This window comes from Heterodontus francisci, chromosome 41, assembly GCF_036365525.1.
Source record: "Heterodontus francisci isolate sHetFra1 chromosome 41, sHetFra1.hap1, whole genome shotgun sequence".
Taxonomy (NCBI): Eukaryota; Metazoa; Chordata; class Chondrichthyes; order Heterodontiformes; family Heterodontidae; genus Heterodontus; species Heterodontus francisci.
The window spans coordinates 23,226,408-23,239,859 of NC_090411.1; the positions used below are offsets into that span (position 1 = coordinate 23,226,408).

General features: G+C 42.0%; 1 protein-coding gene across 2 annotated transcripts in view; it reads left to right on the plus strand.

Annotated features, from left to right (window-relative positions):
- Positions 1-5,846, plus strand: part of eif3s6ip (eukaryotic translation initiation factor 3, subunit 6 interacting protein) — a 48,393-nt gene extending 42,547 nt beyond the window's left edge. For both annotated transcript variants that reach the window (XM_068019513.1, XM_068019514.1), the window contains 4 exons: positions 2,913-3,086; positions 3,714-3,903; positions 4,182-4,262; positions 5,062-5,846. In XM_068019513.1, coding sequence (XP_067875614.1) covers positions 2,913-3,086; positions 3,714-3,903; positions 4,182-4,262; positions 5,062-5,097 — 481 coding nt within the window. In that variant the 3' untranslated portion in view covers positions 5,098-5,846. The remainder of the gene's footprint in view (positions 1-2,912; positions 3,087-3,713; positions 3,904-4,181; positions 4,263-5,061) is intronic.
- Positions 5,847-13,452: the final 7,606 nt, after the last annotated feature.

Here is a 13,452-nt window from a genome sequence, read left to right on the forward strand (position 1 = left end):
ACCTAAAATATATAATTTGGTCATTTATTGCTGTTTGTGGAACCTTGCTGTGCACAAATTAGCTGCTGTGTTTCCTGCATTACAACAATGACTACAGTTCAAAAGTACTTCAATAAGAAGAATAATTTGCATTTAAATGTTGTCTTTATTACGTTAAAGTGCCCTAAACAAAATTTGATATTGAGCCACATAAGGGAATAATAGGCAAGTTGAGTGTCTTAAAAGGAAGAAAGAGAGATGGAGAGATTTAGGGGGTGACTTCTAGAACTTAGGGCCTTGGCAGCTGAAAGCACAGCCACCTTAGAGTGGATAAGTCATCTGGTCCAGATGGCTTGTATCCCAGGTTGCTAAAGGAATTGGGGGTGGAGATAGTGGAAGGGCTCGCCATAATCTTTCAATCTTCCCTAGATGTGGAGGAGGTGGCAGATGATTGGAGGGTGGCAAATGTGACACCCTTATTCAAGAAAGAGTGTAAGGACATTCCTAGTAACTACAGGCCAGTCAGTTTAACATCAGTGGTGGATAAGGTTATAGAAACAACAGGCACTTGGAGAGGTTTGAGTTAATTAAGTAGAGCCAGTGCCAATTTGTAAAAGGCAAATCATGCTTGACTAAATCCTATTGAATTTTTTGATGAAGGGAATGCAATACCACATAAAAGGCTGGCTAACAAAATTGAGGATCATGGAATAGGAGGGTAATTGTCAGCTTGGATAAAAAATTGGTTTAAGGACAGAAAACAGTGAGTGGTGATAAATGTTTGTTTTACGGACTGAGGATGGTAGACTGTGGTGTTGCCCAAGATTTAGTGCTGGCACCACTTTTTTTGGTAAAGAATAAATTATTTAGATATTGAAATACCAAGTAAAAATTCAAAATTTGCCAATGATACCACATTTGGAGGTGTGGCAAACAGTGCGGATAATCCCAATCGACTGCAACAGGACATAAATAGACTAGCAGAATGGGAAGACAAGTGGGAGATGGAATAAATACATAGACATGTGAGGTGATGAATTTTGACAGAAGGGATAGGGAGAGGCAATATAGAATTAATGGCACTGTTCAAAAGGATGTGCAGGGCAAAAGGGACCTTTGGGTTCGTGTGCATTGATCCTTGAAGATGGCAGGACATACTGAGAGAGTAGTAAGCAAAGCATATAGAGGTATTGAGTACAAAAGCAGGGAAATTATACTCAACCTTTATAAAGCTCTGGTTAGGCCATAACTAGCGTATTGCGTTTAGTTCTGGTCACTACACTTTAGGAAGGATGTGAGGGTTCTTGAGAGCATGCAATGGAGATTTACCATAATGATTCCAGAGATGAGGGATTTTAGCTTCAAGGTTAGGTTGGAGAAGCTGGATTTGTTGCCTTTGGGACAAAGGAAATTGAGGCGAGATTTGATAGAGGTGTACAAGATGATGACAAGTTTAGATAAAGTAGACAAAGGAAAGCTGTTTCCATTAGCTGATGGGGCAAGGATGAGGGGACACAGATTTAAGGTTTTGGGTAAGAGATGCAGGGGGGATGTGAGGGAGAACTTTTTTATGCAACAAATGGTAATGACCTGGAACTTAATGCCTACGAGGATGGTGGAAGTGGAGACAATTTAATGATTTCAAAAAGAAATTGGATGGGCACTTAAGAGAAATAAATTAGCAGGGCGATGGGAATAGAGCGGGGGAATGGGACTGACTGGATTGCTTTACAGAGAGCTGGCAGGGACTCTTAAGGTCGAATGGTCTCCTTCTGTGCTATAATGATTCTGATTGAATGATCTCTCCTTGCTATGTTACTTCAAGCGCACTTACTTGATATGTAAGCCACAGTCTTGCTACTTCTACCTATCCTCATGACTTTATACATAACCATGTTGAACTTAATCTTCCAACAGTCTGCCCGATGACCCAACCTTTCTGGATCTTTTCAGATTATTGCACTGTTAACATTGTTAGCCACTGCACCCAATTGTTATCTGCAAACATGGGACAATAATCCAACGCTCGTGGAACTGCACTGGTAACTAGTTTCCACTCTGGCAGCTCCCCACATAGCACCATCCCTTGTTTACCTTTGACACGCATCTTGCAAACCAAGACCGTGAAATGCTTTCCAGAACCAGAGAAGTTGAATTAAGAGACCTTCTTAATAAAATGATCCAAAACTAATCCAGCTGCTCTGCTCTCTCCCCATAAGCCCTCTATCTCCCTCTGCATCAGAAATGTATCCACCTTTTCTCTTAAAAATGCAATGAACTCCATTCCAGCTGACACGTCTTCCACATTCCAAGGAGAATGAAGGATCTGGTGCAACATTACCACCTACTGGTGGTGTAGCAAATGACACAAGGATCACAATAATCTCGGAATTGATAGGTTCGGAAAGGTTGTTTAGAAACTTCTTCTAGATGTATAAATAGGATCAGTTTTAGTTCTTTGACATTTCACACAGAACTCGTCTGGATTGGTGAGTAGCTTGAAGTCCCCGATGGATTGCCTCCTTGTAAGCATGTAGCCAAATAGGGCTATAAATTAGTTTGCTGGGTACAGGGATCAATCCCAGTTCCAGAATTGGCTGACCCTCGTTCGATATTACCATACCCCTTGTGGCCTCCCTTAGCTGCTGGTTAAGAAAAGAGGTATTTCAATAGAATCCCGCAAGTCTCTATCAATATGAAATTCTGAGATAGCGACACGTGGCTGCTATTAGTTGAGCACTGAAGCAGCACCACAACAAGTATGTATTTATCTTGTATTAGCAGTGCAGTAAAAGTTCATATGTTTCAGCTGAAACAATAACCTGTCCTTTCCTCTTGAAATGCTGCAACTTTTCCAGTGGTTTGTTTTTGATGGCAGCCTCCCAATTTGTTTTTTTTCCTCCTATAACCTTGCTGTTTTTTTTTTCTGATAGAGATATGCAGATTTTTGAGGAGCTGTTCAGTTTTGCCTGCCCCAAGTTCTTGTCACCAGTGGTGCCAAATTATGACTCTGTCCATCCTAACTACCACAAGGAGCCCTTCCTACAACAGCTGAAAGTGTTTATGGATGAAGTGCAGCAGCAGTCCGTACTGTCCACTATACGTAGGTATGTGAGATCAGAAGACAACAGGAATAGCTGATGCCAGTCCCATCTGTTGGTGCATTTGTAATAATGTTTAAGGATACATAAAAGATCCCATGGCAAATTACTTCAGGTTAACTTGCCCCTATGGAACCATTCCCAGCAAAGAGCTGTAGAAATGGAAGAGCTGTAATGAAATAAGAAGCAGAGAGGGGGTGCGGGGAAGAAGAAACTGTTCAGTAAAATAGGCTTCCCCTCTCGCAAGAATAGTGCATTTACACTGGAACTGCAATGCCAGACTGAAGCAGTTTTGATTCATTGCAGTGTAAGTGTAGCCTAAGTCCAGAGGCAGTTCAGCATTGAAATCTTTGAGTGGGACTTGACAACCTTCTGATGTGGGTAAGAGATCCATTGATTGAGTCAGGATGACACTGTAAGAGACTTGATGGGCTTAGCAAGCGATGCACAAATGGATTTCAGTGACTAGTCACTGGGGAATTGCATTAGTTGATTTTTATTTAAAGGATTCACTTAATAACCATCTGAAGATATATTGTATTTAATATTTGTTTTATATGTCGGTTTTGCAACCAGTATTATTACGTGCCACTTATTCTTGCTTGTTGATTTGGTTGCTGCCTTTCCTTGCAGTTTCTTAAAGCTGTATACTACAATGCCTGTTGTCAAATTGGCTGGATTTCTGGACATGACCGAGCAAGAGTTCCGCATCAACCTCTTGGTCTTCAAGCACAAGATGAAGAACCTGGTATGGACAAGTGGGATTTCGGCCTTGGATGGCGAATTTCAGTCTGCTTCTGAGGTTGACTTCTACATTGATAAGGTGGGTTTTATCTGTGGAAGAGCACCCTTTTATTTGCTCAGTTTCTGTCACTTACTCCAAAGGTGCTATTGGACATCTGTTACTTGTCCCAGGTAACTATTTTCGATGTGTGAACCTAGGGAATGAGGCCAATTGTACCATATACATTTGTTGCCCTGGCTGACTTGGAGCAAACTGGGGATTGAACATGTGTCTTTGCAGTAAAGTACCAGACCATCCCTTTACCACATGGAACAATTTGTGTTTCTATTTAAAACTTGTTTTCACTGTTACTTCAGGACATGATCCACATCGCAGACACCAAAGTGGCACGACGATACGGTGACTTCTTCATCAGGCAGATTCACAAATTTGAAGAGGTGAGGCTGAGCATTTTATTTTTCGTCACTCCTCTTCACTCACTGACTTCATTTAAGCTCTTTCTAGATTAGGTATTGACAACACGGAGCGTGGACCCATCTTGTTCCTGTTTCTGAATCTCTGACCTTAAATGAGCTTTTTTCTCTACTGCTCCATAACTGAATTAAAATTAAACATTTGTCCGAAGTGGGAGGAGGTAATTTTACCATAAGGCGAGATTCACTGAACTGTGTAATATGGAGGTTCTTCAACCTCACTGTCTCTTGATTGAAGTTTCCCATTTGGGCCACCTTGTGTGCACAGGAGCTCAATCCATTGGACTTGGATTGAGAACCACCTATTTAAACTGGGTCTCCCAACAATCAGCAGAGAGAGAGAGGTTTTCATGCACTTGGAACTTTAGAAGAGCACCTAGAAATAGAAGTGTATGGGAAAATTATTTTTAAAATATATTTACTGTATATTTGTCCCTCGCATGAGGCATTGCAAGATGTTAAAGGCATAAAGAGAAAGATATGTAGTTATTTCATGTTGGTTTCTTCTTTTGCCTGGAGCTGGAATTTTACCAACGCTCATCAGTCTGCAAATGGCCCTCGCCAACTGCAACTGACCCAGCTGTATTTAGACTTTGTTACAATAAAGAGACAGACCAGTTTATATATAACTCCACTTGATCAGCAGTTTAATAATATATTGTGCATTATAGAATACTCACTGTTAGAAAAGTGTTTCAGGAGACCTGCTGGTGATAGACTTGCTTCACCGGGCCAAAATATTTCATGCAAGTTTATTTTGTAGCTCAACAGAAGCTTGAAGAAAATCAACCCCCGATAATGGAACTTCAGTTCCCACAGCAGCGAAGGAACAACCAAGAGAATTGCTGCTTCCAACGACACAGTGATCGATGATTGCCGTGCATATTGCCCTGTAACTTGGGCTTTTGATATCTGAATGGCCAGGCGCGTTGCTTGGTTGCATGTGGTCCAGAGATTACATAGGAGTTCAAAACCCACTCGGTGACACTTTGGTAACAAAAACAGTTGCCTTTTCCTTTGTTTTATAATATATACAGTATACATTCTTAGCCTGTCTCTTGCTCAATGTGAGCTGCTACAGGCAGTTTATAGGGGGTTACGTGACACTGGAGGTGAAAATTCCAATCTTCTGCGTGAATTGATGATGGAACATTCAAAAACCAAACAAAATGCCTGGGAGTTCAGCAAGCTGTATGTATTATAAAATAATATGTGGTTACCATTATTAGAAATCCTTGGTTGTTGATGCAATCCCAATTGAACCAGCACCTCAAAATATTCTCAACCCTTGATGAAAAAGCAGATGATGTACAAACACAGGTTGAAGGGTGTTGTTTCCCATCTCTTAACTAATTTCCAAGTGAATCTGCACCCAATGGACTGCAGTATCACTGTCCAATTAATTTGGAAAGATGGTTACGAGTGGATATGTACGAAACCCCTGCCTCTGTCACCCATCTATGACTGATTTCATATCCATTAGCAATCTGGATGTGCTGGATATTAAATACAACGCCAACTCTTTCAATAAAAAACGTACTTTCTGTCTCCTGTCGTCTTGTCTTTTGTTCAAGGATATTGTTAACGGCCTGAATATTGCATATAGCTGGTTGTTGGATGCAACCCAGAACATGCAACAAAAGCAGTCCAGCCAATGTTTCAATAAAAGAAAAACTAAAAGTATGAAATAATTTTTAAAAAAGATCTGTAAGCATGTGAATGCAACAATATGTATTTGGAGTGGGTCTTGAGTGGCTTTGAGTGTCTGAGGGGGTCAAAGAGTGTTTTTCCCCCTAATGGTCCTCTGGATCTTCGTCTTTGGAAAAACAGCGGCTTGGACCAGTTCAGTCTGTTTGTGTTGTAAGTTCAGTTTATTTCTCCTATGTGGTCCCAAGCTCTGTGTCCTAACGCAATAGCACCTTCACAGATACATTGAAAAATTTGGGAGGGCTTTCGAGGTGCTGATGCCTCCAAAGCTTGCCGCTCCTAGGACCAGGAGGACATCATTTAGCCCCTCGAGCCTGTTTGGCATTCAATGAGATCATAGCTGATCGACCACCCTCCACATACCCAACTTTGTCCTAAATACTGTTTGGTTTACGAAAATCTATCTATCTTAGATTTAAAATTAACAATGGACTAAGCATCAATAGCCATTTTCAGAAGAGAGTTCCAAACTTCTGCCACCCTTTGTGCTCTTTCTGCCACTGCGCTGAAAAGTAAGGCTGCAGCAGAACTTCCTCCAGTATTTCCACCAATAGTTAGAGGAATAGGCCATTTAGCCCTTGGAGCCTGTTCTGTCATTCAATTAAATCATAGCTAATCTGTACCTCTACTCAATTAACCAACCTCTGCCCAATTTTCATAGATTTTTGTTGAGAAAGGCTAACAATCTTAGTTTTGAACATTTCAATTGGCACAACGTCCAGATTTCTTTCTACTAAACCTCTGTGTGAAGAAGTGCCTCCTGATTTCAGTTCTGCATTCTGCATAGCCTCAATACTGAAGACAATACAGTTTGAGATCTGGGCAAGTGAAACTTCTGGGAGCAGAAAAATTGTTGGAAACATGGATGCCAAAAATAGAGTTTAAAAATAGTAAAGAAAACCAAACAGTGGGATTAAATTATTCAAATTTCTTAATAGATGATTACTACTAAAGAAGGGATCATATTTAGGTTTTGCATAGTGAGATGTTCTTGTATAGATCAGATACATTTTCAGCTAGAGATTTTATGCAGGAGAAATGAAAACATATACTTCCTTTCTCACCGGCAGTATGTCCCAAAGTAGTCGAAGTACTTGCAAAATGTGGCAGCCAATTATCATAGAAAGGTTACACCATAGAAGGAAACCATTCAGCTCATTGTGTCTGAGATAGCTCTCTGAAGTAGCAATTTACCTTGTGGCACTTCCCCCACCTTCTCCCTGTAGCCCTGGCACATTCTTCCTTTTCATATAATCCAATTCTGTCTTGAACGCCTCAATTGAACCTGCCTCCGCCACACACTCAGGTAGTGCATTCCGATCCCAACCACTTGCTGCATGAAAAAGTTATTCTTCATGTCGCCATTGCTTCTTTTGGCAATTACCTTAAATTAGTACCCTCTTGTTCACAATCCTTCCACCAGTAGGTACAGCTTCTCTCTTACCTATTATGTCCAAACGACTTCTGATTCTGAAAACCCCCATCAAATCTTCTCTCCCAGGAAAATAGTCCCAACCTCTGCAATCTCTCCATACAACTGAAGTTCCTCATCCTTGGAACCATTCTTGTGAACCTTTTCTGCATCCTCTCTAACACCATTACATCCTTCCTTATACAAGGCAAGATCCAACAAACAATGATGAGCTGCTTTAACTGCTTTTAATGGTCTTTGTTCAGGGACAAATGTTGGTTAAGGACACCAGAGAAATTCCCTGCTCTTCCAGTAGTGCCAAAGGATGCTTTACATCCACCTGAGTGCTCAGATGGAGCCTCAGTTCAACCTGACAATTCAGCACCTCCCTCAGTTATTGCACTGAAATTACTTGCTGTTGTCTGGCTGTATTTGTCATTCTTGTTAAAAAAAAAAAAACATTGTAGTTCAATATGCTTTAATTCTGTGCTTGTGTTTAAATTGTTAGAGCTGAAACCAGCAGTAATTTACCTTTGTGTTATACAGCCCACACACAACCCAAGTTTCAAGGAAAATGTCTACAATTTTACTGCTGGGAATTTTTCAGAATATGAGGAAATAGTCTAAAATTTCCAACATGTGCTCATTGCACTTCACAGAAATCACCAACTGACAGCAGTGGGTCATAACAAAATTCAACCTCACCACCATTGATGTGATTCAAAATAATGAATCTTTTTTTAAAAATTACTGCCTTATCCTCATAGTTATGAACTTGCCATCGGAAATATACCGATAAGACCATACCTTTGTAAATGTGGCAATTTGGGAATCACAGCTGTATAATTAGCAGCATAGTGAGAGTTTTAGCGATTTTATGTAATTCAACCCACCTATAAAGTCAATGCCTAGTCTGTAAGCCCCGACTAGTGCACTCAGCTACATGAAGTAGCAGGATTTGTCACTCTCAGATGGACAGCAACTGGGGTCACTACAAATGGCCCTGACATACTTGGTTAGGGAGGAAATGTCAGCCAAGGTTTCCCATACTGAATAATGTCCATGAATGTAGACATAAGAAAAAGGAGCAGGAGTAGACTATATAGCCCTTTGAGTCTGCTCCTTCAGAATGATCTTGGCTGATCTGCCTCAATTCCACTTTCCTGCTCACTCCCCATATCCTTTGATTCCCTCAGAGATCAAAAATCTATTTGTCCCAGCCTTGAATATACTGTGAGGGGGCATCCACAAACCTCTCGCATAGAGAATTCCAAAGACACTCAACTCTCTGAGTGAAGAAATTTCTCATCATCCAGGTCCTAAATGATCAATCCTTTATTCTGAGGCTGTGCCCCCATATTCTATATTCACCAGCCAAGAGAAACAAACTCTCAGCGTCTACCAAGTCCCTTCAGAAACTTGTACATTTCAATATCACCTCTCATTTTTCTAAACTCCAGAGAGTATGGGCCCAATTTACTCAGCCTCTCATCATAAGACAACCCTCTCACCTCAGGAGCCAGTCTAGTGAGCCTTCACTGTACTACCTCCAAGGCAAGTATATCCTTCCTTAGATATGGAGACCAAACTCCAAGTGTGGTTTCCCCAAAGCTCTGTACAATTGTAGCAAGACTTCCTTGTTCTTGTACTCCTTGCAATAAAGGCCAACAATCCATTTGCCTTCCGAATTGTTTGCTGTACCTGCATGCTAACTTTCTGTGTTCCTTGCACAAGTGCTCCCAAGTGTGTCTCGACATCAGCATTTAAAAATTTCACACCTTTAAAAAGAATTCTGCTTTTCTATTACTACGAAAGTGAATAACCTCACACTTCCCCCACATTATACTCCATCTGCTACCATGTTGCCCACTCAATTAACCTGTCTATATCTCTTTGCAGCCTCTTTTGTGTCATCCTTACAGCTCATATTGAGCTCAGTTGTGAAGCCCCTAACCAAATAGCATGATCATGGAGCCAGGATGTTGAGGTGTAGTTGGTGCCAGTGATACTGGCCAGAATTTTTCACTTGTCGGACGGGAGCCATTGTTGCAGCGATTCTGCCTCTGCTGGGTCTAGGGATCTGGACTGGATTTTGCAGTCCCAGGCCTATAATTGGTCTTAGGCGGGACTGCCACTTCACTGAGGCAAGAATTCCCGCCTAATGGAGCTGCTGGCCAATCAGCAGGCCGGCAGATCTTCGTCCTAGCAGCGCCATCGGGAGTGGTGGCCACTGATGGGACTACACCCAGCTTCAAGATGAAGAGGAAGGACAGGCTGGAAAATAGGTAGGTTTTTGGGGCCTTGCCGGGGGTGATCAGGCGAACCCTGGCAAGGCATGGGGAGGTCGATTGGGGGGGGGGGTGGTGTTGGGGGTGGTTAGGGTATCAGGGGGGGGGCTTCCATCAGTCACAGGGTGCCCGATCAGGAGGCCCCCACCCAGACAATCAGGAGGCAGCCTACTTTTGTCAGGCGGCTTTTCTCAGGCCTGGGCTGCCTGCCAACGGTAAAATCCCCGTGGAAGTGGGTGGAGGCCCTTAAGTGGCTGTCAACTGGCCACTCAAGGGCCTTGATTGGCCTGGGGCAGGCGGACCATTTCCCACTGCCCTGCGTAAAATGGCGCCGGTTGGGAGGGGCCCACCGAGACTCCCACTCCATTTTACGCCCTCCCCACGCCACTAGCCTGCTCTTTGGTGGGGGGTGGGGCGTAAAATTCTGGCCATTATACCCTAATGAGAGTGGTTGCTTTCAGGAAAGAATAAGAGAATCTAGCATGTATGCATGTCACAAATGAACAATGATTTGAATCTTTTTTTGTTTCTTGCTACTATCCCAGAAAACCCTATTTCAAGCTCCACTAGATCTTGGTCATGTGCCATGAACTCAAATCCAACAATCTTTAACCATTTGAGCACTACACGCACCAATAGAAAACATGGCAACTAATAAGATTTTGGGGGGTAATGTTGTAAAATATAGTTCGTGGGGCTGAGTGATATAGTGGAAACTCCGTCCCTAAACCTCTCGCCCCTCCTTTGAGAGGTTCCTTAAAACCTACCTTGTCCGTGATATCACCTTATGTGACTCGATGTCAGATTTTGTCTGATATTGTTTACGTCAAGCACCTTGGGATCTTTTACTATGTTAAAGGCGCTATATAAAGATACCTGTGTTTCAATTAAGTAGTGACATGCCTGTTGGGCCAGATTTGACCTAGTTTCTAATGGCTGAAATGATACAACTGCTCTAACACAGCAGTAAATCTCACTCCGAGGCCAGTTTCTATTCACCAGTTGCAGTTTATAACAACAGTTTTGTATGACTTACTTATTTTAAACTGATAGGATTGCGATGGGTGTGCATTCATGCAGATATATTGTATTTAGTGTTTTTGTAATCTAAAACAATTTATTTTAGTCGCTTTTGTACATATATATTACTAGCAAAAAAATAAGTTCGTAATTCATAAATTCACAGGTATCATAAAATCACAGAACTGTTACAGTGCAGAAGGAGGCCATTTGGCCCATCATGTCCACACTGGCTCTCCAAAGGAGAAATTGATTCAGTCCCATTCCCCCGCCTTCTCCCTGTAACCCTGCACATTCTTCCTTTTCATATAACAGTCTAATTCCCTTTTGAATGCTTCAATTGACCCTGCCTCCACCACACTCAGGCAATGTATTCCAGACCTTAACCACTTGTGTGAAAAGTTTTTCCTCATGGCGCTTTTGCTTCTCATCAAATACTTTAAATCTGTGCCCTCTTGTTCTCAATCCTTTCACAAGTGGAAACAGTTTCTGCCTACTCTGTCCAGACCCCTCATCATTTTGAATACCTCTATCAAATCACCTCTCAGACTTCTCTTCTCCAAGGAAAACAGTCCTAACTTCTCCAATCTATCTTGATAACTGAAGTTCCTCATCCCTGGAACCATTCTCGTGAATCTTTTCTGTACTCTCTCCAACGACCTCACGTCTTTCCTAAAGTGCAGCGCCCAGAACTGGATGGAATACTTCAACTGAGGCTGAACTAGTGTCTTATACAGGTTCAACATAACTTCCTTGCTCTTGTACTCTATGCCCCTATTAATGAAGCCCAGGATACTGTATGCTTTATTAACTGCTCTCTCAATCTGTCCTGCCACCTTCAATGACTTATGCACATATACACCCAAGTCCCTCTGCTCCTGCACTCCCTTTCGAATTGTACCCTTTATTTTATATTGTTTCTCCATGTTCTTCGTACCAAAATGAATCACTTCACTGCATTGAACTTCATCTGCCACCTGTCTGCTCGTTCCATCAACTTGTCTATGTCCTTTTGGAATTCTACACTGTCCTCCTCACAATTCACAATGCTTCCAAGTTTCGTAGCATCTGCAAACTTTGAAATTGTGCCCTGTACACCAAGGTCTAGGTCATTAATATATATTAGGAAAAGCAAGGGTCCCGACACTGATCCCTGGGGGACTCCATTACAAACTTTCCTCCCGCCCAAAAAACATCCATTAAAACATCTTTGTTTCCTGTCATTCAGCCAGTTTTGTATCCATGTTGCTACTGTCCCTTTTTATTCCATGAGCTATAACTTTGCTCGCAAGTCTGTTGTGTGGCACCATATCAAATGCCTTTTGAAAGTCCATGTACACCACATCAACAGCATTACCCTCATCAACCCTCTTTGTTACCACCTCAAAAAACTCTAGTAAGTTAGTTAAACATGATTTTCCATTAAGAAATCCATGCTGGCTTTCCTTAACCCATATTTGGCCATATGACTATTAATTTTTCTACAGGTTTCCACACCACTGCAGTTAAACTGACTGGCCTGTAGTTGCTGGGCTTATCTTTACACCCTTTTTGAACAAGGGTGTAACGTTTGCAGTTCTCCAGTCCCCTGGCACACTCCCGAGTCTAAGGAAGACTGAAAAATTATGGCCATTGCTTCCACGATTTCCACCCTCACTTCCCTCAATATCCTTGGATGCATCTCATCCGGTCCTGGTGTTTTGTCCACTTTTAAGTACCAACAGCCTATCTAATATGTCCTCCTTATCAATTTTAAACCCTTCTAGGCTCTGAATTACCTCCTCTTTCATCATTGCCTGGGTTGCATCTTCTTCCTTGGTAAAGAAATATTCATTTAATACTGCCTCCATGTGTAAATTCCCTTTATGGTCCCTAATAGGCCCCACTCCTCCTTTTACCACCCTTTTATTTGTCTATATAAAACTTTGGGATTCCCTTTGATGTTAGCCACCAGTTTCTTTTCATGCTCTCTCTTTGCTTCTCTTATTTGCTTTTTTCACTTTCCCTCTGGAAAGTGGTTCTCAACCTGGTTCTCAATAGTATTTTCTACCTGGCATCTGTCATAAGCACACTTTCGTTTATCACACCTGATGGAGGACTCTGCACAGTTTTAGTCTACTTACCTAAGGAAGGATATACTTGCCTTTTAAGGGAGTGTGACAAAAGTTAACTAGATTGATTCCTGGGATAAGGGGATTGTCCTATGAGGAGAGATTTAGAAATTTATAGCACAGAAGGAGGCCATTCAGCCCATTGTGTCTGTGCCGGCCAACAAGTATCTTTCCAGCTCTGGGTCATAGTCTTGTAGGTTAAAGCACTTCAGGTGCATATCCAAGTACTTTTTAAATGTTATGAGGGTTTCTGCCTCCACCACCCTTTCAGCAGTGAGTTCCGATCCCCACCACCCTCTGGCTGAACAACATTCGCCTTGAATCCCCTCCAAATCTCCTACCTCTTACCCTAAATCTATGCATGCTGGTTAACCAAGGGGAATAGGACCTTCCTATCCATTCTATCTGGACCCCTCATAATTTCATACACTTCAATAGATCTCCCCTCAGCCTCCTCTGTTCCAAAGAAAACAACCCTGGCCTATTCAATCTTTCCTCACATCTAAAATTCTCTAGTCCAGGCAACATCCTCATAAACCTCCTTTGTACCCTTTCCAATGCAATCACATCTTTCCTGTAGTGCGGCGACCAGAACTGCACACAGTACTCCAGCTGTA